This window comes from Leucopleurus acutus (assembly GCF_964270905.1).
Source record: "Leucopleurus acutus genome assembly, chromosome: 3".
In the NCBI taxonomy this organism is placed as follows: domain Eukaryota; kingdom Metazoa; phylum Chordata; class Mammalia; order Artiodactyla; family Delphinidae; genus Leucopleurus; species Leucopleurus acutus.
Genome location: NC_139145.1, coordinates 20,468,379 through 20,490,609, shown reverse-complemented (window position 1 = coordinate 20,490,609; position 22,231 = coordinate 20,468,379). Strand labels below are relative to the sequence as shown.

The 22,231-nt window shown below is 53.4% G+C and overlaps 2 protein-coding genes across 2 annotated transcripts; one reads left to right on the top strand and one right to left on the bottom strand.

Moving 5' to 3' along the window:
- The first annotated feature begins 83 nt into the window (after positions 1-83).
- HIGD2A (HIG1 hypoxia inducible domain family member 2A) lies at positions 84-1,610 on the top strand. Its single transcript, XM_082835509.1, has 2 exons — positions 84-342; positions 681-1,610. Exons 1-2 carry the CDS (start codon positions 189-191, stop codon positions 845-847), a joined length of 321 nt encoding a protein of 106 aa, XP_082691635.1. The 5' UTR covers positions 84-188; the 3' UTR covers positions 848-1,610.
- A 1,308-nt stretch (positions 1,611-2,918) lies between these two features.
- CLTB (clathrin light chain B) lies at positions 2,919-21,487 on the bottom strand. Its single transcript, XM_082837520.1, has 5 exons — positions 21,117-21,487; positions 16,057-16,103; positions 8,979-9,096; positions 8,606-8,717; positions 2,919-3,372 (listed from the first exon to the last, which is right to left on the bottom strand). The coding sequence occupies exons 1-5, from the start codon at positions 21,301-21,303 to the stop codon at positions 3,201-3,203; spliced, it is 636 nt and encodes a 211-aa protein (XP_082693646.1). The 5' UTR covers positions 21,304-21,487; the 3' UTR covers positions 2,919-3,200.
- Between the last annotated feature and the right edge of the window lie 744 nt (positions 21,488-22,231).

The window sequence follows — 22,231 nt, the reverse complement described above, 5'->3', positions numbered from 1 at the left end:
GCAGGCTTTGGGGAAATGTAGTCCTCCACGCAGCGACAGCTGACTGATTACTACGACTCCCAGAGTGCCATGAGGGATTACACCTGCGTACAACACTGAGCAAAGTCCTTTTCCCCGCCCTCTTTGATGACCTCATCAGGAGGCGGGGTTTAGCGTTCGGGTTTTCTTCTACTGCTGTAACCTAAAACATGGCGACTCCTGGCCCCGTCACTCCGGAGGCACCCTTTGAACCATCGCAGCCCCCAGTCATTGAGGGCTTTAGCCCCAGTGTATACAGCACTTCGGAAAGCTTCAAGGAAAAGTTTCTTCGCAAGACCCGCGAGAACCCAATGGTACCCATAGGTAAGCAAGCGGGCGCTAAAGGTACTGTAGACCAAGAAGACAGTGATGTAGAGGGGAATGAAATCGGGGAGGACCGGGGACGCCAGGGGGGACTGGAATGAGAGTAGACCAGAGATGTAGCGAAGGGGCCGGGCGGTGATTGGAGCAGGAGCTGGACGGGATTGGGGCGCTGAGATGGGGCCGATTCTGACACGGAGGACCCCCGCTTTGGCCAGCCCCTCCCACCTCAGCTCCACCCCATACCCCCCTCTCCTCAGCTGCTGTTTAGAGATTTTGACCCTGGGGGCGGGAGCCCAAAGCGGGGAGGGTGCTTCCCACCTGCTTTGTCGCCTCTTCAGGCTGCCTGGGCACAGCGGCCGCCCTTACCTACGGCCTCTACTGCTTCCACCGGGGTCAGAGCCAGCGCTCCCAGCTCATGATGCGCACCCGAATCGCCGCCCAGGGCTTCACGGTCGTAGCCATCTTGATGGGTCTGGCTGCATCCACTATGAAATCTCGACCCTGAGTCGGTGGCCTGCCCTTGAAAGCTCCGCGGAGATCGTTCCCAGCTCCAGGAGCAACCACCGGTCCTGCCACTGGCATTATTCCCTCATGTCCCCTGACAAGCCCCTGTATCAGTGGGGGCAGAAGTGGCCAATTGTGTAACCGACAGATTTTTTTCAGGAATCTCAGGTTCGGTTCAGTTTGAGTGTTGCATACTTCTAGTTGTGCTGCACCTTCACCACTCCCTACTTAATAAACTCTGATCCACTTGTAGTTTGGTGAATTCATTCCCAGTCTCACCCCCATGCTTTTTGGTCTTTGGTTTTAGGAGAAAACAGACTAAAGACTGCAGGGGCTCTTAGAATTCCAATAGTCTACTGATTCTCAAACTTTCCTGGTAACAATCACCCTGGGGTACTTATTAAAAGTAGAGAGTCTCTACAGTGATGTTATATGAAAAAAAAAACTGAGCTTTCCAACAGTTTTCAAACTTTCAGTAGAAAACCTTCCTTCATATGAGGCCTGCCATGGTTCTGTCAGAGGCAGGGGGCTCTGCCTTCCACTTCTGCTCCTGACCCCAATCCCACCTCCTGAGAGCACCTAAGGCTCCACTGATCTAGACCATCTCAGCTTGGTTCTTGATGCATTTTATGGACCAGGAAACTGAGGCTTAGAGAAGCAGCGTGGTGTAACAGAAAGGGCATAAAGCATAATCCCCAAAGCTTGCCAGTGGTTTGTGGCAGCACCTAGTGTTTTATGGCTAAGGAAAAAAGGAGGCTGGGGACCTGAGCAACCTCTAGAAGAGAGGCAACTCATGAGTTTCTCATTCATGTAAAGTCTCAAACAGGTGTTCCTGGTCTGCGGTCATCCCTAAAGTGTTGATTCGGATTCAGGTTCCTTCCATCTGTGACTCCATCAGTTTCAACACCAGCTGAATGACTTAGGCCAGCTAAGTTTCTTGCCCCCACCATGCTCTTTCAGCTGTAAGACAGAGATTATAAATGTAAAGCAGTACTTGTGGTGACCCTTGGCCTCCACAAGGAACAGATATGAAGTGGTGAGGACTACGGCACTTCTAGAGAGGATGGCCACTATTTTTAACTGTTGGTGTTGTGTGCTCCCCCCGCTCCAAAAAAGAAAAGATTAGTTGAAGTCCTAACCCCAGTACCTCAGAATGTGACCTTATTTGGGAATAGGGTCTTTTCAGAGGTAATCAAGTTAAAATGAGGTCAGTAGGGTGGGCCCTAATCCAATATGACTGGTGTCCTTATACAAAGGGGAAATTTGGACACAGCAACAGACACGTATAGAGAGCAGGCGATGTGAAGATGAACTCAGGATTGTAGTAATGCTTGTACAAGGCAAGGAACACCAAGGGACACAGATACTTCCCTAGTGCCTTTGGAGGGATCATGGCCCTGCTGACACCATGATTTCAGATTTATGACTTCCAGAACAGTGAGACAATAAATTTCTGTTGTTCTAAACCAGACACTGTGGTATTTTGTTATGGCAGCTCTAGGAAACTAATACGGTTGGCAATTAAATATTTTTAAACATTGTTCAGATCACAATGGCTTGAACATAACCTGTTTGCAACTCTCTTGAAGGGGAAGGTGTTGTCACTGATTGTTTCTCCCAAATCCACAGAAGAGCACAGCTGAAAGAGGCAGAGGGTCCTGACCAATCCCAAGGAAGGGTTGTGGCAGAGGCTACCTTCACCAGCCCCTCACCCAGGCAAAGAGGAAGCACCCACCGGGAACCTCTGGTCTTGCCTCTTCCCTCCAAGCTGCTTCCCCTCTGGGTGTCTGTGGCTATATGACAGACCAACAGAATCCCTATGTCATGGGTTTGTTCAAGGATCAGAAAGGATCAAGCTTGCAAAAGCATTCTGTGAGAGTTTGTCTTTCCTCCTGGGGCTGGAGGCAGCAGACATAGACAGATTGGGATGCCCTCTGCCAGCTGGGAGCTCCTGGGTTACCAGGGAAATAGCCCTACCTTCTCTCAAGCCCATGAAGCTGGGAAAGTTCTAAGCACAAACAGCCCTGACACCAGTTTGTGGCTTCCAGAGAAATGAGAATGAAATAAGTGTAAAAAGAGTTAACAACACACCCTTTAAGCCAAGAAAAAAAAATACATCAGGAGGGACAGTCACAATTTTGTGGACTGAGAGGAGATGTGAGGGGCTGGGCCGTAGGGCTGTGAGGGAATGACAGTTGAGAGGGGTGAGGGTTCCCCTTCCCGGCCCCGGGAGATGGCGAGGAACGGGATAGGCTGTGTAGCAGCTGCTGGAGGCATTTCCCCCCTGGCCAAAGCAGCTGCTCCTCCTCTGCCCGGCCCGGCCCCTGTATGGCGGCCATGTTGGTGGCAGGCTCCTAGCGGGACAACGGCGTCTGCTTCAGGGACATGAGCACCGAGCGCAGGCGGGACACGTCTTTGCACTGCTTGCTGCTCTTGGGGTTGAAGTCACACAGCTGGGCCACCTTCTCCCACTCTGTGCCTGGGGTCTCCTCCTTGGATTCCTTCACAAAAGCCTCCTCAGATGCCCTGCAGGTGGAGATAGGACAGAGGTTTCATAGCTGTCTGCCTTTCCCCTTAATCAGTGATGCGCTGCTCCCACTGAGCAAGGCTGCTTTGTCCAGCCTACTCTGGGGTCCTTTGTCTAGACGTCTCCTCCCCAGCCCCGGGCCTTCTGACCTCAGGCCCCCAGGAACAGCCTTGCCATCAGAGGAAGCCTAGTTTGGTCCTACCTCAGGGCCTTTGTACTTTCGGTCACCTCTTCCCCCAGACTTGTTCATGGCTTGTTGCTTCTTGTAATTCAGGTCTGAGTGCAGGCCTTACCTCCTCAGAAAGGTCTTCCCTTGCCACTGTAGCTCAAGTAGCCTCCTACCCCTGCCCCAGCACTGTCTGTTCATTACCTCTCTATCAAGAGTTCCCAAACTGGGGCTCCTGACACCTAAAGGCCCTTGGAGGAACTAATGCAGTATCTCAGCTATTTTCAACATTTCCAAAAACTAAGCAGGACATTGACTAACCACCTAGCTGAAGTCTCTGGTTCAGCATTGCCTCGGGGTTCTGTGGACCCTACAAGTGTTCTTTAGAAAAGAGCTGTGGTCAAAAATGTATAGAAGAATCAGTTAAAGAAGATCTTCAAAACAAGACTTGCAAAGCCTTTAATGTGCTTATGTGCACCACAAATGTGAGTACACGATGGATATAGAATCTGCCATATCCCAAGCATACTTGACTACAGAACTCTTTTTAGCCCCAAATGACTATTATCTCTTTGGCGCCACAGCCTGAGGAATGCTCCACTGGAGTCTTTGCCTTTGATTGGAATCAAATTAGGATGGAAACTGGTGGGTTTTTCATCAGAAGTTCTGGCTGACAGTTACAGAAGCCACTGATTAAAGAACAATGGGGAAACAAAGTATAATAAATGTAGTTTAGTGGACAAAACCTAAACATGGGAGTCATTAAGAGAAAAGCAATGAGGGATTCTGGGGTGGGGAGGGCTGGGTCTCTGTCCTGTTTCGCCAACAAGTGTCCCTAAAGCCCCTTTCTCCTTAGAAGCCCCCTGCATCTCAAGCAGGACCAGTTCTGCCACATGCCAGGCACTGACTGATGGCAGGGAGCTCTCCACGTGATCCCCACGGCTCAGGATGAGCCGGCCCCAGATCAGGTGACCCGGCCCCTCGCTAGTGATCTTGCTTCCCTGGTGTGTGCTTATTTCCTAACCTGGGAAGGGAGGATCAGTGCCTCCACCTTGCTGATCTGTCTCACTGGCCTGAGAATCAAACAACGTAGCAGGTGTGTGTAGGCTTGAGAAAATGTAAGGTGCTGTGTGGCATTGGCTGACCAGTGGGGCTGAGGGGAGTGATCCTAGGAGCTCTCTCTTCTGGGTCAAGAGGCTTGCCTCTAACCTTGTTGCTCAAAGTGGGGTTCATGGTCCAGCAGCACCGGCATCACCATGGAGCTTGTTGCAAATGCAGAATCATGGCCTCACCTCAGTCCTTCTGAATCAGAATCTCCATTTTGACAAGAGGCCCTGGTGATTCATAGGCACATGGAGGACTGAGAAGTGCTGGTCTAGACTATTCCTCTCTTCAGGACTCCCTTGGGTGCTCCTTGGACCATTTCTTCGGGTGCAACAGGAGCACTGAACGCCCTGTGGTATTCCTCAGCGCCGATGCCCTTCTTCCATCCCCACTCTCCTGCTTGAAACCTCCCATGGCTCCCCACTGCCTTCAGGATCAAGTCTGAGCTTTTTAACATCTCACAACAGGCTTTTTGCCACTGGCTCCAAACTGACCTTCTCTCCCCATTCCCACCGCTCCAGGCGCTGCAGGCCGCTAGATATTTCCCATCTCATCGCCTTTGCCCCAGCAGCTTTTCCCACCTAGGATGCCATTCCCTTCTCACCTTCCCCACCCAGCACACTCCTTCTCACACTTTAAGGGCCGGTGGACTCTGACCTCTGAAGCCTGCCTGGGCTCTCCCTGAGCCCACTGTGTCCTTGCATGTGGCTCTTATCACAACACACTCTTGATCATGAGCAACTTGGGGGGACAGACCATGTGTGTCTTACTCCTGTCTGACCAGAGACTGGCACTGGACAGATGGGAGACTGGATGGAAGGAAGGAGTGGAAAGCTGTTATTCCGGTGTGTCCCATGATCTGTGAGAGAAGCGTTAGCCCAGACAGTGTCAGAGGCCTGCCAAGGGCGTATCCAGAGCGAGGAACAGCAAATATTTGGCACATACACACGTGGCAATCATCACACATTCATCACTGCATTATTTTCTTCGGCTTCACAATCCCCAGCACACTGTCCAGGCTGTCACTACCAGCCAGCGGGGCGGCATAAGAGGAAATCTCTGCCATCTCTGGTCTGGATCAGGCACAGGACCAACTAGACCTCAAAGCAGAAACACGTGAAAGGGAACCACTGGTGGTCTGGACAGGGGCTCATGACCAAATTCAGGCTGAAGTTCTAAGGAGGAGCAGTGCACTTGTAGGCAGGAGCGGGGAATGGCTGTGCATTCTTTATACCTCTAGCACCAGCCCTCAATGTTTGTTTGTTCAATAGAAGACTCACCCCATCTCCCCCCTCCAAGAGGCATCTCAAAAGGAGGGAGTTGGGCTGCTTTGCCCTTTGCCTCTCTCACCTGGGGATGGCCGGACATTCCTTTCTTTTCTTTGCCTGGATTTTAGCAAAGCTGTCTCAAAGATGCTCAATAAACGTTTGCTGGAGGGATGGAGGTGAGGGTTGGTGCCTGTACCTACCCCTCGGGCTCACCTCCTGCTCTGATCATTGCCCCAGGCCCAGCCATACTCATTTATACCCCACAAGGGGGAGACTCAAGAAACTGCCAGCCACACACAGCCCCTTGCAGAGGAGCAAAGGAGACACGTACACGTAGCCGATGATATCAGCATCTGGCTGCTGGTAGAATGCTTTGTCGGCGATCCTTGAGGGAAGGGGGTTAGGTGGGGGAAGACGGGATGGCAAGATAGACAGACAGGCAGAGGGTTAAAGAGAAAGAGAGACAGCGTTAGTACCTCCAGTTGGAGACGTGTTAGGAAGCATAGTTCTGGAAGGCTCAGCAACTCTCCACAGTCCTGAGAGGAGAGCAGGGATCCTCCACCCACCCGAGTGGGTGGCCTTTTCTAAAACTCAGCCCTATCATATTAGTCCCCCTGTTTACAAACCTTCAGTGGCTCCCCACCGCCTGTGTCTGCCCGCCCCTCGCCTCCGAGGCCCTGCACATGGGAGCCCTCATTCCGGCCCTGTCTCCCGCCACTCCCTGGTGCCCAAGCACAACGTCCTTTCTTTCGTATCATGCTGTTCCCTAGTCTAGAATACACTCCCCCACCCCCTGCCCTCTTTCTCCTGGTGAACTCCTAGCCACCTTCCAAAGCCCAGGTCCCTAGACACAGAGGTCCCTCCGCCACCCACATCCCTTGCTTCCACAGCTTTCCTGCAGAGGGCCCTACTACTGAGTTCAGCTGTACCCGTGTGTTTCCCTCCTCTGCTCTTTGAGGACACAGACTGTGTCCTTCTCAGCTCGGCCTCCGCAGTGCCCGGCCCAGGGCCTGGCATGCAGCAGCTTCCAGCTGGTGGCTTCCCAGAGCCAGCCTTTTCCTTTCTGGCAAGTCTTGTACCTTGAAGTGCACAGCCTCAGAGGTAGGGGCTGCTGGCAGTCTCTAGTCTGAGACCATTTCTGCAAGGTATTCTCCGGTGGGGCCTCTGCTATCTTTCCTGACCAACATCTGTCCCCCTTCTTCCAGGAAGGGCATACTGATTGTCCTTTGAAGCATCAGCTGCCCCCACTCAGTCCCTGTGGTTTGGGTGGGACCGGACCCCATGCACAACCCAAGTGATGGGACTATCGACCAAGCTGGGTCTATGGGAGAGTCCCTCCCCCGAGACAATCACTGGGCCTGGGGTGGGCACGTGACCGACACCAGACCAATGAAGGTCAGGTGGAGGACTTCAGCTAGAGCTGTTGGGAGCAAGAGGCTTATTTTCACTGAAGTTGCCAAGAAAATCGAGCAGAAGCCTGGAGCTGCTAGTGGCCACCTTTGCCCCTATCCCAGGGATGTGTGCCCAAGAGTGAAGGCCACGTAGGGGAAAGCAGACCGAGAGACAGTAAAAGTGAGCGCTGACGGACTTTGTTTCAGTGCCTGAGTCCACTGGGTCTGCAGCCCTTACCCCTGGCCTTTCCAGTTATATAGGCCACTAACTTCCCTTTATTCTTTAGCCACTTCTGGGTCGAAGCATTATCATTTCTATAAGCAATAAAAGCCTGCACACGGCTTGGTTCTTCCCTTCCTGCCAGGCCTGTGTTCTCTGTCATGATAACCATGGCCACAGGGGGCCCAGGTCGAGCTTTGGGCACTGGGCTCCAGGACGGCCTGGCTTACATCCCACTGGGTCCCAGGACCTCGTCTGCTTACTGGCAGACTCACTTTTGTCTGTCGTGGTGAGGAGGTCAGAGCTTAACGGCATACCAGCTCTGCAGAGCTCAGCGCGCTGAGTTCCACAGGCCACTGAGGAAACATCATTGTGGGTTCGGCTTCTCCTTCCTCCGCGTTCTTGCCACCAAATCACCCATCCTCAAGACAGTCCCCCCACCATAGTTCCTCTCATTGTCCCCATAGGTCCTCTTATGTCCCCATCAGTCCTCTCATGTCACCATAGGTCCTCTTATGTCCCCATAACTCCTCATATTCCTGTAGGTCCTCTCACGTCCCCATAGGTCCTCTCATGTCCCCATAGGTCCTCTCATGTCCCCATAGGTCCTATCATGTCCCCATAGGCCCTCTCATGTCCCCATCAGTCTCTCATGTCACCATAGGTCCTCTTATGTCCACATAGCTCCTCATATCCCTGTAGGTCCTCTCACGTCCCCATAGGTCCTCTCATGTCCCCATCAGTCCTCTCATGTCACCATAGGTCCTCTTATGTCCCCATAGCTCCTCATATCCCTGTAGGTCCTCTCATGTCCCCATAGGTCCTCTCATGCCCCATAGGTCCTCTCATGTCCCCATAGGTCCTCTCATGCCCCATAGGTCCTCTCGTGTCCCCATAGGTCCTCTTATGTCCCCAATAGCTCCTCATATCCCTGTAGGTCCTCTCATGTCCCCATAGGTCCTCTCATGTCCCCATAGGTCCTCTCATGTCCCCATAGCTCCTCATATCCCTGTAGGTCCTCTCATGTCCCCATAGTTCCCTCATGACCCTACAGTCCCCTCGCACCCTCACAGCTCCTCTCACCGGTTGTTGATCTTGTTCTTCTCAACTTGTTCGCTCTGGCGCTGGTTCCATTCCTCCAGGTCCTTCTTGGCCTTCTCCCGCCACTCCTGTTCCATCACTTTGGAGGCAGCATCTGCAACCCACAACAGGTGAATGAACAGCAGCTTTCCAGGAGGAATGTGAGGCACAGCTGGCTGTGCTTCTGGCTGCTGCTTCTCCCCTCGGCCCCGGCAGGCAGCCCTGGGTCCATCCTCAGCCAATCCCACATTAAGGTGGGGCAGGGCCCCATATAGCCTAAGGCTTCCCCACCCGACCGTGTCCCAGAGAGCCAACCCAGTGGGGAGCCCGGGGCCAGGGGGACCAGCCCAGCTTGCACACTCAGCCCTGCCCTCACCCAGCTCTTGCAGCCGTTTCCGCTGCTCCTCTCTCCATTTGCGGATGCTCTCGGGTTCCTGCGTCAGCCTGTCGACCTGGGCAATTGCAGCATAGCCATCAGCTGGACCGTTAGCCTCCTAGGACACAAACACACGGCAGTGTACCCAGCCTGTCCACCTGCCCCTCTGTGTCTGGCGCCTGAGTACCAGGACACCCCCTCACATCTCAAACCACCTCATACCCACTGTCTCCTGGGACTGTACCCTGCCTTTGCACTTGCTGTGCCCTCTGCCAGTAATTCTGCTCCTTGTGTGACCGTGGGCAAGTTACTCAACCTCTCTGTGCCTCACTTTCCTCATCATAAAATGGGCTACAAAATAGCACCCACCCCACAGGGTTAATATGAGGATGAAATGAGTTAAAAAAGTGTAAAGAACTTCAAATGCTTCTTGGCACTCAGAGAGTTCCCTGTGTTTCTATCATTAAAGCCCTGCCCTATTAGTTTTATTTACCAAATAACACAGTCCCAAATGGCCTCACTTTATAATATGATTACTTGTCCATTGTCTGTCTCCTCCATCAGAATGTCACCCTTGTGGCAACAGGGACCTTGCCTGTCCTGTTCACTGCTGTGTCCCCAGCATCTAGCACAGTGCCTGGCATGTAGCAGGTACTCAATAACTATTTGCTGAGTGAACGAGCAGCCCTGAGATAGGCAGGGTGGCCATGGCTACGACTGTACAGTGATGAAAAACTCAGACTCTGCAGCTGGACCATCTGGGTTCAAATCCCACCTCTACTGCCTGCTATATATGTGTGTAGCCCAGGCAAGTTGCTCAACCTTGCCTGGCCTCAGTTTTCTCATCTGAAGTGAGAATAGTAATAAAAGTACCTCTAAGAGCTAGTTGTGAGGATTTGATGCGACAATATTTATAAGACATTTACAACAGTGCCTGGCATGGAGTGATGGCTCAGTAAATGGTAGCTAGAATTATTATTATTATTAATTCCCATTTTATAGGGGAGGAAACTGAGGCCAGGAGAGATGGCACAACACAGTGGCAGAAGCAGGGCCAGAGTCCAGTCCTCTGGCTCCCAAGCCAGGGCTCTGCCCAGTTCTCCACGCCACCTGCCAGGGTGGTGACTTGAAGCATTGCAGGCTGAGAGCTCAGCCCAGCAAGGATGGGGCTCCCCTCTGGTCTCGCAAAGCTGGAGACTTTATGATCCAGCCCCATCTCCTGGCACGCCCACTCTGGTGCTCTGTCCGCCCCGTGCATTCCTGTCTGCACACATCCCACACGCCCATGCTGCCCGCTTTTGTCTCCTTTGTGCTTTTCGCCTTCAGTTGTCTTCCCTCCTTTCTCTGGCTGATGAAATCTTATTCCACCCCACAAGTTTCCAGCTCAGAGGTCACCAGCTCTGGGATATTTCCCAGCCCCAAAACAGATTTCACATCCTGTCCTCTCTGTGCTTCTTGTCACACCCTCACCTTCTACTGCAGGTGTCTCCCCGCTGGACCGTGAGCTCCCGGTGGGCAGGACAGGACCTTGTTTATAGCCTCTGAACTCCTGTCCCATCTTTTTATTGCTCCCTGTGCTCCTCCTGCAAGCACTCATTAAAACTGTCACGAGTACCAGCGTATCTTCTCCCCACCCAACAACATCTGTCCAGTGGTGCCTGCTGTGGGCATACAGCTGGTGCTCAGTAAGCAGTGGCCATGTGGATGAAGATCCCCCCGGGGCCAGCATGTGCCCGGTTCAGAAGAAGGGCTGGGTAAGCGTCTGCCCAAGGGGCTGTGAGCAGCAGGGCGAAGGAGCACGCAGATGGAACATCAGGGCTGCATCTCCAGCTGTCTTCGGGGAGAAGGAAGGGCAGGCCCAGGGCGGAGAGGTGCAGCCTGGCTCCTCGGATCAGGCCCACCCTTGGGTGGGGCAGTTGGGGCACTGTCCTTATTCCTCTTTCCTGCCCAGCATTACACTTCAACTGAGAGAGTCTCTCAAGACATCTCGAGGGGCCTTTCCAGGGCCCTAATCTGGACAACACGAGTTGATCACAGGTGTACCTTTCCAGTTCTGGGAACAGCCCTGTCCTGAGGCTAGGCTACCAGGACCTCTGCCCAATCCTATAGACTGTCCCATCTGCAGACAAATGCAGTTACTTTTACTTTCTACGTGTTTATCCAGGTGCTACATTTTATTTCTTCTTGGCACTCAGGCTATCTTAAAAGCCTGGTTTGTTTACGTGTTTACTATCTGCCCTCCCCACCCCACCCTACCCCTCCCCCCAGTAAGGGAATTCCATGAGGACAGAGACTGCCTGTCTCTTTATAGTATGTAGAACATGGAGGGCCTGGCTGTAGGAGGATTTCAAGAACATTACTTGAATGAATTAACAGATGTTCAGGCTTGGGGTCAGGGATGAACGAGACAGCCCATCATCCGGGAGCTTGCAGAGGGAGTCCCTCACAAATGAGGACCATAGCTGGGGTACATGCATAACACGGGTCATGAAAAGAGTGGGGACAAGGGAGGGCATGACCTTTCTAGCCTGGGAGCAGAGTAGGCTGGGAAGAGATAGGGAAAGGGCATTTCAGACCAAGAGCTGGCCGCTTAAGGACCACATGAGGCCGGTGCCTTTGCAAACATCTGAGTACAGAGATGCTACCAGGTGTGGAGCAGATGGGGTGGGAGAGGTGGGCTGGAGGGGGTCCTCTGGGTAAAAGTCATCCCATGGTGTCCTTCAGGACCCACCATCTCCATCAAGACTGCCCCAAAATTAAGACTCACAGGTTACAGCCTTTTAAAACTGGCAGAGAACTTGCAATTAAACGGTTCCCTTTGGTCTTTACAACCCTACATGGTGGGTTTCATTATCTTTGTTTTACAGGTAGGAAAAGTCTAGCTCCGAAGTCCCAGGGTCACCTGGCCAGGAACTGGCAGGGCCAGAATTCAAACTGAATTCCTGGGTGTCACACATAGCCACACGTGTGTCCATACATAGCCAGTAGGGACCAAAGTTACTTCTGTGTCACGTGATTTTGGTCTCCCTGATAAGTCTACCATCCCAAGATTAGAGACTGCACCCCCTCCTCCCACTGCCCCACGCCCCATTCCCCGTCTGTCTCTCTCACACCCACACACGCACCCCGCTTGGCTCACTCAGTGGCTAGGTCAGGGATTTAGAAGCAGCTTCCAGGGCTACAGAGCACTTTTCTCAACAGACCTGCGGAGGCAGCAGTGCAGGGCTTCTAATCCCAATTTCACAAATGAGAAATCCAGCTCAGGGCAGTAACTAGTCCAAAGCCGTCCGGCTGGGAAAAGCCAGAAATGAAGCGCAGGTTGTCTGACTCCATCCAAACTCCTCTGCCGCAGCCCGCCACAGCGCCCCGCGTAGGAGCAGTCTGGGTGTAGGAGCAGCTTGAGAGACCCTGGGGCTTTTCTGGGGCGGGGGGTGGGGGTGGGGGGGCGGAGCCTAGAGCAGCTGCACTGCACATCCAGGGGCACTGCTCAGTGTGGTCCAAGCATGCTGTGCCCAGGCCCTGGGCACAAAGCCTGGCCAAGCTGGGCCTGCGTCCTCCACCAGCACGGCCTAGTAACAGGCTCTGGCTGGGAGCTGTGCCCGCCCCCCAACCCCCATCCCTTCCACCTGCGGGCACAGCAGCCCTGCACCCGTGGTCTCTTCAGGTTCCCCCAGCACACCCTTCTCTGCAGCAGATGCCAGGCTCCAGGCAAGCCCCAGAATGCGTGTCTTATCCTCTGTGCCTTTGCACATGCTGTTCCCCTAGCCAGGACCACCCACATGCCCCTGGGCAGCCTGGAACCCACTTCCAACATCCGTCCCTGTCACACTCTCTGACTTCAGTGCAGTGTCTGGCGCCTGAGCCTGGTTCAGGTCCCAGCTCTTCCCTGCTGTGCAACCAGAGCTATTAAACCTCCCTGTGCATCCTCCTCCTCATCTGTAAAATGGGGATAATGACAGAACCTACATCGTAGAGGTGTTGGGAGGATGAAATGAGTTAATCCACATAACGCTTTTGGGTGCTGCCTGACGCATAGTAAGAACTCTTGAGACCAGCCCCACACCCAAGCCCTTGCCATCCTGCATGACTTTCAGGTCTCTGTCCTTTGAGCTCTTCGAGGACAAACATCCATGGGATTTGCCTCTACATCTGAGGCCCTGAGCACAGCGCATGGCACTCAGAATGCGAGTTGACTAAATGAAGGAATGAGGGGCTGCCTGCAAAGTGATGTGGAGGGCACGGGGACACAGCATCAGAGCGACTGGGCTTTAAGTCCCCTCCTGCGACTCACTGGATGTGCGACCTTTAAGAAGTCCCTTCCCTGCGCTCCTTAGGTTTCGTCACCTGTCAAATGGGAGTGACAACATCCCACTCGGGGTGCAAAATGGGGCCTGAATGCGATAACTGCCCTGTGACCCCTGTAGCCTGTAGCGGACATGCACATGCACATGCACGGGTGGCAGAGCTGCAGGGCTCACCATTGCCCGTGGCATGCCCCCAGCAGACCGGCTTGCGCTGTACCATCACCACAACCAGGAAGAACACAATGGTGCTGCCAGCAGACAAGACCCTGAGAAGCTATTTGCTGGCTCCCCTTCTCCAGCTGCTCTGGACTTATTTTCCTGCCCTGCCCCTGCCAGTGAGCAGTGAGGTCGGGAGGGCCACAGCCGGGCTCCTCTTTAATCACTTGACTGTCGCAGTGAGGAAATCGGGTCAGCCGCCAGTGGGGCTGGCAGCCCAGGAGGGCTCACCAGGGACTGCAGGAATGCTCTGAGCCCCGCCCAAGCTCGAAAGGGAAGAGGTCAGGCAGGAATGGCCTGTGGACCAAAAGGCCACAGGCTACAGTCAGGGCCAGGCTTTCTCAGCCCAGCTCCCCAGCACTCCTCTCCCGAGGGACCCCTCCGCTGGACACTGGATACCACTACAAGGGCTTCCGGGGGGCCATGCTGGCCGAGCATGTACTGTGACTCCAGGGACAGCCAGGAGGATGAGGCATAACCAATCTGTGGGATTGACCAGCTAAAGCTAAGCTGAGCTGAGCTGTTGATTCCTCTAAGTAGCTCAACGGGGATGCAGGCTTATCCTTAGGCCTTGTTGGGGACCAGGTTCACAGTTGGACCCCCTAGTGGCCCATAGCCTTCCAGAAAAGATTAAGAAAGGTAGCAGGAAAGTTCTGCCCAGGACCCTTGAAAGCCTGGGGTGCACAAGCCAGACCCTGCTCTATGCTCCATCCTAAGAAAAGTCTGCAGGGGCTTCCCACCCGCCAGCCAGGGGCTGTGGCCTGCCTGCTCCAGCAACAAGGGGATGGTACAAAGGGCACCAGATCAGGGGCAGGAGATCTAGATGAACCTGAACTTGGCCACTAAGCTTCTGAGTGACTCGCCTCATCTGTGACCCCTCCCCTGCCTGTTAGGATGCTAACGTGGCACAGATGTGAAATGAGTTACAGATAAACATAGCTGGGGTTATTCTTGGTAGCAGGGAGAATAAGAGTTCCCACCAAGATTGCGGAGGAGGCCCAGGGTTTCTCAGATCCATTAAATACAAAGCGAGGCCTGGGGCAGGGAGGGAGAAGGCCTCAAGATCCTAATGTATAGAAAGGGAAAATTATCCTGCTCATGGTGTTCTAGGTACTTCTCCGGTCCCAAGTGTATCTCCAGCTCCAGGGCCACTTTAGGACACAGACCTTTTGGGTCAGGCCACGTCCTTTTGAGTGTGCCCAGGACAGGAGCAGCCTGAGTCTCAATGTTCTGCCAAACTGTACCGGCGTCAATGCTGCTTATTTGGTGCTTTCAGGCCCAGGGAGACACGAAGCCCTTAAAGTCCTAGAGACTGACTTTTCTAGCTTGCTGGTAGTTGAGTAATTTTCCAGAAATGGGACTTGGCCAGTTGCCCTGTGTAAGGTACCAGCCCATCTCTCTTACATAAGAAAGTATTGTTTGTTCTTCCTGAGGATTTAGGAGGCCAGCTCCTCAACGAAGCAGAGCTCAGGAGATCCTGCAGCTGCAGCCCCAGCAGTCAAGGGTCTTTGAGCCAGTCCAGTGGGAATTAAAGTTTATCCAGTGAAGGTTTTGCCCCCACCCAGGTATCTGCAGGTTGGGGGTAAAGACTGTTGCATCTGTGGGGTCCTGGGGATGCTATTTGTGGTCCAAGTTCTTTAAGTACTTTCAAAATGAACTGTGTATGTATGAAGGGAGGGGGTCAAGTGAGTGTGGAGAGAAGCACTATTTAACTAGAAATATCTTTACTAGCTGTTTTTTTGTGGGGGGGGTGAGTGTGTGCGCATGTGTGTTATAGGATCACTACAAAGAATTTTAAGACAATCCAGTGAAAGTGAAAGCCCTCTCCTTATCCCCCCTTCTCCCGCAAGCTCGGGGCTAACCACTGTTAACAGTTGGTACACATCCTTTCAGATCTTTCATGGAAACATATTTCTAAAATAAAAAACAGGACCATACTGTGCATATTATTCTGCAAGCTGCTTTTCCATTTACTATATTATAGGCATCTTTTCATGTCAATACAGAAAGCTCTGACTGCTCTTTTTAACAACAGAATGGTTTTCCAATTTACCTACCCAGGCCCTCAATACTAGGCACTTAGGTTGTTTCCAGTTTGTCTGCTATTATAAATAATCCTGCAAAGAATCTGGGTGTCCTTGTCCAGCTATTTCCTTTGGGAAAATTCTGAGAAGTGGAATCTCTGGGTCCAAGGCTCACCCAGTTAAAATGCTCAGACATGGTGCAGATGACCACTGGCTTCAGCCTCCCACCAATGGCACACACGTGTGCAGGGCCCTGTGTTTCCTTTAGTCCATGCCACTGCAGGCCACTTAATCTCTCCCTCTGGAAGCTGGACATCATCACGGGCAACCTGAGGCAACACCCCATTGATCCCTGTGGTCCTTATTCTTCATCCCCTTCTCCTACATGACCAAAAGAACCACATCAAAATCTTTCTGATGTTCCCATCCCAATGAACAGAACTTGAATCCCTAATCCTACCCATGATGGGGGCCAAAAGTTACTGAGACCCAGGCTGTCGGTCCCTTCCCCTGCTACGACAGAATCTTGCTTACCTGATACACATCTCCATTGACTGTGGTCCCCATGTCCTCAGAACCCGCTGGAAAGAGAACAGAAGACAGCATCACTCATTGCTCAGCTTATAGCAAGCAGGGTCTTACATTAGCCCCCAAAGCAACCTCTGTATATGTCCATGTGCGTATTGACTCCCCACCCTACACGCACACATAATGGATACGCAAATAACCTGGGCTCAATCCTTGACTGTGCACAAAGCCTTCTCACAGCCATATGACCTCTGATTTTCACCATAGCCTTGTGACAAAGCTGTTATCAACCCATTTTACAGATTCTCAAATTGAGGCTCAGAGAGGCTACATGATTGCCCAAGGTCACCCAGCCAATAATAGGTCCTCACCTACCCAAAACTGATTTCCCCTCAGCCACGGCTGGGAATGGCCCAACTGTCTGTGGAGCTTGTGCCTGGTGAACAGGCAGAGGCTCTGGAGGCTCAGGGCAGGGTCTGAGAGGGCTCAGGAAGAGGGGCCTGCAGGTCTCTGCCTGTCCCTGTGGTGCCTTGAGCAATGGCTCCACCTCAGAGAGCAGGAATCACTGCCCCCACCAGGCAGCACCTGGCCTACTTTTCCTCCTCCTGCCCCTCCCAGAAGGAGTCGATTTTGCCCTCACCTAAACAGTGACTCCTCCCGGTCCCTTTCCCTGACATCTGGTTAGTCACAAATTCCTGTGGCTTCTGCTGCAACAAGAATCCTCAAAGTTGCCCTCCGCCCTCTGCCCCCAGCCTGGCCCACCTGTACAACTACTTTGGCCTGTCTGTCCCGCTAGTGGCAAGCACCTGGACGGGCACGCCTGTGTCCATTATCCTCACCGCTGTCTTCCCCAGAGCCATGCACGGTACCTGTGACTTAGGACGCGCTCAGAAACTAATTGTTGAATAAGCAAATGAATCAGTGCATTAAAGAAAGAAGGAATAAATGGTTTTTGTCCACTCACTGGCCTCCCTGCCTCCATCTTCACCCTCTCCCAAACCTCTTTCAAACCAGCTGCCAAGGTTGACGTTTTGAAAAGCATACACTTACCTATGTCACTCCTCTAATTAAAAATATAATGAACACAAACCAAAAGGAAATCCACTTCCCGTGGACCATGGTGGTCGATAGGGCCTGCTCCTTCCTTGGGGCCTTGGCAGGTGCTGTCCCCTCTCCCTAGAAAGCTCTCCTGCCCATTTCTATGTGGACTGCTGCCTCACGCCCTTCAGCTGCTGCTCAAACACTGCCTTATTAGAGGCCTTCCCTGACCACCCCTGACATTCATCCCCCAGCACCCCTACCTCCTCCCCTGGGCAGTTATTTTCTCTGTAGCACCTACCACAGCCTGATATGTTTATTTTTGTATGTGCTTATCTGTCTTCCCCACTTGAATGCCCTCTGGGAGGGCAGAGACTTTGTTTTGTCCACTGCTGGGATCCAGCACCTAGAACAGTGCCTGACACATAATAGGAGCCCAATAAATATTTGTTGAATGAGTACATTGAACTTTGGCCCATAGCTCGTGAGGATCTTTACAATCTGGCCCTGCCCATTTTTCCTGCCTCACTTCCCACCAGTCCCTCCCACAAACCCTATTCTGGTTTCCTCCTTCCCCAAACACACTATGCCGCATCCCACACCTTTCTTCCTGCTTCCCTCACTAAAGAATGTTCTTTGGGATGCAGTTGTTTTCCAAGGCCCAGCTCACAAGTCATCCCCTCTGGGAAGCCCTCTACTACTTCCCCTACTTCCCTGGGTGCTGATGGAAGGTCTCAACTCTGGGGTATCCCAGAATATTGTACAGAACCCCCCACGCTCTTATGCGATTACTGTGACCTCCCACGGGTCATTCACTCCCTTATAAGGCTCTGTACCCCATTCAGCTCCTAAGGGTGAGCAGTTTTGGCTAAATGGAAGCTGAATTGCTCTTTGGGGGCCCACTGTTATCTACAAGGCCTGAGGACTCTCAGAAACTGCAGTGCCTCTTAGCCAAGACCCACAGGAGGCTGCACGAGATCACCGCAGATGGACAAGTACACTTTACCAGCCAGGTAGAGCTGTGAGTAATGGTGACAGTGTTTTCAGCTTGGGGACTGAAGAGAAGGATACTTAATCCCATGGAAATAATGCCCAGCTGATATAGATTATAATCAACTTTGTTTGCACAGCCAAACATTCAAACATTGATTGATTTTGACCAACCGTTGTCAGCCACCCTCCCTACTCATTCAGATGGGGTTTCTCCTGCATGGGTGGCCTGGCCCCTAAATTAGTGGCAGCATCTTCTGCAAAGTGGCTTCTTCTCCTGGGGCATCTCCTCTACCAGGGCCTTACGTTACCAGGGTCCATTCACGATGATGCTGGTCTGTGCACCTGGCATTTCTGGAGGGGAAGTTGCAGCCCTGCCTCCCTGACAGTCCCAGCCTCAGGCTCCTTGTCCACAGGTGCCCACCCTGGCCTTCAGAAAGTCTCTGTGCCCCAGTCTTTCAGTCCCATGAGTGTTCTCCTGGAATGAGGCTTAACCTCTTTGGGAATCCACACATACCCACACACAGAATTAAAAGTCTCTGTCCCCACAATGAGTAGCCCATGGCACGTTGATAATCACGTGTCCATAGTCCGAAGCCGGCAGAACCAGAGTACGGCAGATACGAGTCCCAAGGATAACCCTGTGGGTGTTGCTTCTCTCAGATCCCTGACCCCTTTTGGAACTGGGGCAGACAAGGGTCCAGAACATTCCTGGGAGGTTACTGAGGCCCATCAGGGGAAATGGGCTTGCCAGGAAATGACTGGGCAAGTTGGGGTCAGAGCCAGGTGGAGTGCTTAGAAATCTGGGTGTGAAAATGTACACACCTCCTGGGCCCTACCCAAGGCTGATGAATGGAAACAAAGTATCCATTGCTCAGGCTGGCCGTAGTTCCAGCCCCAGAGGAGAGACTCAAAGTGGCTCAGGCTCAGGCCTACACTAAACAGTTTCCCTGGGAGCCCAACGTCAGTGCACTCAGCACAGGGGCATCATTTAAGAGACGAGACTCAGTGGTGATGAGTGGTGCTGGCTGCGGGAGCTTCCACCCAGCTCCCAGCAGCCCAAGGCACATTTTCCGCACCTCATTTGGGCTTCTGGCACTCATCACCGGTCTCGGGGGATTACTTGCTCATCACCGTCTAGGCCTAGGAGGATCAGATCAATTCCATCCTATCTGGCCACCTATTGAGCCTCCATCCCATAACCCCTCCCGGATCCCCATGCCCCACTCAGCAGAGCAGCTGAGCATTTGCAGCTTTACTGGTTGTGAGTCTGGGAGACCCTCAGAGGGCCACGTCCCCGCTTCTCTCCCTGCCACCTCAGGTCTGGGGGCCAATCTGTGCACCACCCCTGCCGGAGAGGGAACCTCCCATCCAGGCTGTAAACCCCTGGAGCCCCATTGTCCTGGGAGAGGTCACAGCCTGCTCAACCCCCAGCCACCTCTGCGGCCCTCTGCCTGACTTCTACCTGCTTCTCTCTTAGGTGGTTCTGACACTGGCTCTCCCAGCAGGGCCTCTCCCAGGCCAACCCGACTGGGGAAGTTGGTGGTCTCAAGGGGAAGATGTGGACAAATGAATACTGGTACATGAACGTGGGCTCACATTTCCTAGGAATTCCCTGGGATGTGTGAGGGTCCCGCTGAAGTGCTAGGAGCTGCTGCTTCTTCAGAAGTCCTCCACTGCTGGCTTGGTTGGGTAGCAAAAGACCCCCCTCCCTACCTCTACATCTCATCACCTCCCAGGGTGACTGCCACAGCATTTGAAAGAGCATGGAGCCCACAGTTGAGAAGCCTGGGATCAAGTCCCAGATCTGTCACTCATGGCTGTGTGACTTTGGGCAAGATATTCAGGCTCTCTGGGCCTCCAGTTTCTTATATGTTAAAAAAGGCTTGTTATGTTTCTCATACCAAGAGGATATAGAGATGCTTCAAGCTCCTCAAGCCACAGTAACTGTCTTATTCATATCTGTATCCCCACTGGGCCTGGCACACAGTAGGTGCTCAGTAAATGCTGAATGAATACAAACATGACTAAAAGAATCCTTACTTGTAAACATTTTTTAAAAATATGTAAGGTACCACTTATTCCAACAGGCCCATAAACTCCTACCAAAACGACAACATTAACAAGAAGCAAGCGCTGTTTTGGAGGTACCCATGAAAGTGATATCTACTTTTTTACTAGATACGTTAAGAAATTGCCCTTTCAGGCAAAGCCAGAGCAGGAACATTGTTGATAAACACAGTACTGCAAGGACCAGGCCCCAAATCCTGAGTCCTGGACCTCCTTTGGAAAACCATTGAGCTACAAACCCCAGGAGGACAGGACCACATCTGACAGAAGCTCTCTGTGCTCCTGCCCCCACCCTGGTGTCTAACTCAGAGCCTGGCATATGGAAGACAGTGTGGTCAGGTGGAAAGGGTTAGAGTTAGAGAGAAATGATTTAGAGTCCTCACTCTGCCACTTGCTAGTTGTTTCAGTAGTGTACCTTTTGAGCCTCGGTTTTGCCATCTCTGAAATGGGTTTAATAATGCATATGAAATGATTAAATGTAAGAAAAGTGCCTAGACCAGTGAGTGCAGGATGGCAGGTGTTCCCCAGGGAAGATCTGTGAGTTCTTGGAGCAGCCAGCGTCCCCTGCTTTCCCAGCTGTTAGGAGGGAGCTACTTCTGAGGGGCAGGGAGATCTGGGGTTCTGCCCACACCTGCAGGGCTCGGCCTGGGGCAGCCAGCCTACTGGGAAGCTCAAGCCTGAGCTGTGTTGGATTCCAGAGCCAGGCAATAGTGGAGTTGGCTTGGGGATGAAATGTCATGACGAATTTCTGTCCTGGGAGCCACCAGATCCACAGCCCCAGGCAAGGCCTCAGATGGGGATCTCCAAAAGATCCCCCCGTCCCCGCCGCATCTCCTCCAGGTCCCGGTCAGGTACACACTGGCCCCAGGCCTGCTCCTGGCTGGCCATAGCAGGCCCTGTTCACTCCACCCGGTACCCCGGGTGCGAGCCCCAGGTCCCCCAACCCCCAGGCCACCAGGCTGACTCACCCCCATTCGCGGGTCCCGGCTGCGTGAGGGCCGCCTGGCTGCCAGCAGGTGCCCCGAAGCCCTCGTCATTCTCTATGCCCGCGATTTCACTCTCCTGCTGGGCCAGGAAGGCAGCCGCCGGGTCCTCCTCGGGCGCCTCGGGGGCCCCGCTCTCCGTCGACGAGAAGAAGCCAAAGTCATCAGCCATTTTCCCCACGTCTCTCTGAAGCGTCCGCCTGCCGCTCGGCTGTGCCCGGCGCGTGCCCCGCCCTGCGCCCGGCGGCCGCGACGCTGTCACCCGAGCCGCCCGGGGAAGCCGGCCTCGGCGGGGACAGGCTCGGCGCGGCGGCCCCGCACTTTCTTTCCGCCACCGGGCCCGGCTCGCCTGTCACTGCGGCTGCAGGCGGGAGGAGCCGGGACGGGAATGCGGTGATGTCACCGGCCGAGGGAGGAGGCCCGCAGGACGGCCGGAGGTCGCCTCACAGCGGCCACAGGAGGGCGGCAGCAAGACGGCGGCGCAGCCCGAGGGGCCCAGAGGCCCGGGCCGCGCTCCCCGCTCCGGGCCAGCAGCACGCATTTCCAGGACACCAGGACAGGGCGCAGCTCCCGCAGGGTCTAGAGGCGAAGCGGGCTGCAGAAAGTGACCATAGCGTGTACAGGGCCACCGCAGGTTGGCAGCCCGGGCTTCGGGAGCACCGAGGGGGTGGTCGCTGCGCAACCTGGCTCCTGATTCATTCTGCAAAAGTTTCTTCTCCTAAGCTAGGCGGGTATTATGAAGCCCATTATCATGAGCCTTGGAGAAATGACAGTAAGTTCCACGGCTTTACTGCATCTTTCCTGCAAGTCCAGGGCCTTTCCCGCAAGGCCGTGTTGCTTCCGTGCATTTCTTCAGCACTTCCTTTCATTCGGTGAGGCTTCAGCTCAGACCGCCAGAGTTTGTGTGTCCTGACTGGGTCCCTACTTGGAGGCTGGGTCCCTTAAATGTCCCTTAAGTATGAACCAGCTTGGGAAAGGCAGACCTAATTTATCCAGGCAGCCTGCCGTTCAGTCACCCTGAATAAACAGTCTCCAAAATACAGTAAAACCGAGCCTTGGCGATGGGGAGATTACAACCTAAGAGGCCTACAGATGGGAAA

Excerpts from the sequence above, each read along its gene's own strand:
- HIGD2A (XM_082835509.1), top strand. The coding sequence starts at position 189 with ATGGCGACTCCTGGCCCCGTCACTCCGGAGGCACCCTTTGAACCATCG. Across the intron at positions 343-680 it reads GAACCCAATGGTACCCATAG|GCTGCCTGGGCACAGCGGCC; the intron begins GTAAGCAAGCGG and ends TCGCCTCTTCAG.
- CLTB (XM_082837520.1), bottom strand. The coding sequence starts at position 21,303 with ATGGCTGATGACTTTGGCTTCTTCTCGTCGACGGAGAGCGGGGCCCCC. Across the intron at positions 9,097-16,056 it reads TCAATGGAGATGTGTATCAG|GAGGCTAACGGTCCAGCTGA; the intron begins GTAAGCAAGATT and ends TTTGTGTCCTAG. Across the intron at positions 8,718-8,978 it reads GAAACGGCTGCAAGAGCTGG|ATGCTGCCTCCAAAGTGATG; the intron begins GTGAGGGCAGGG and ends TGTGGGTTGCAG.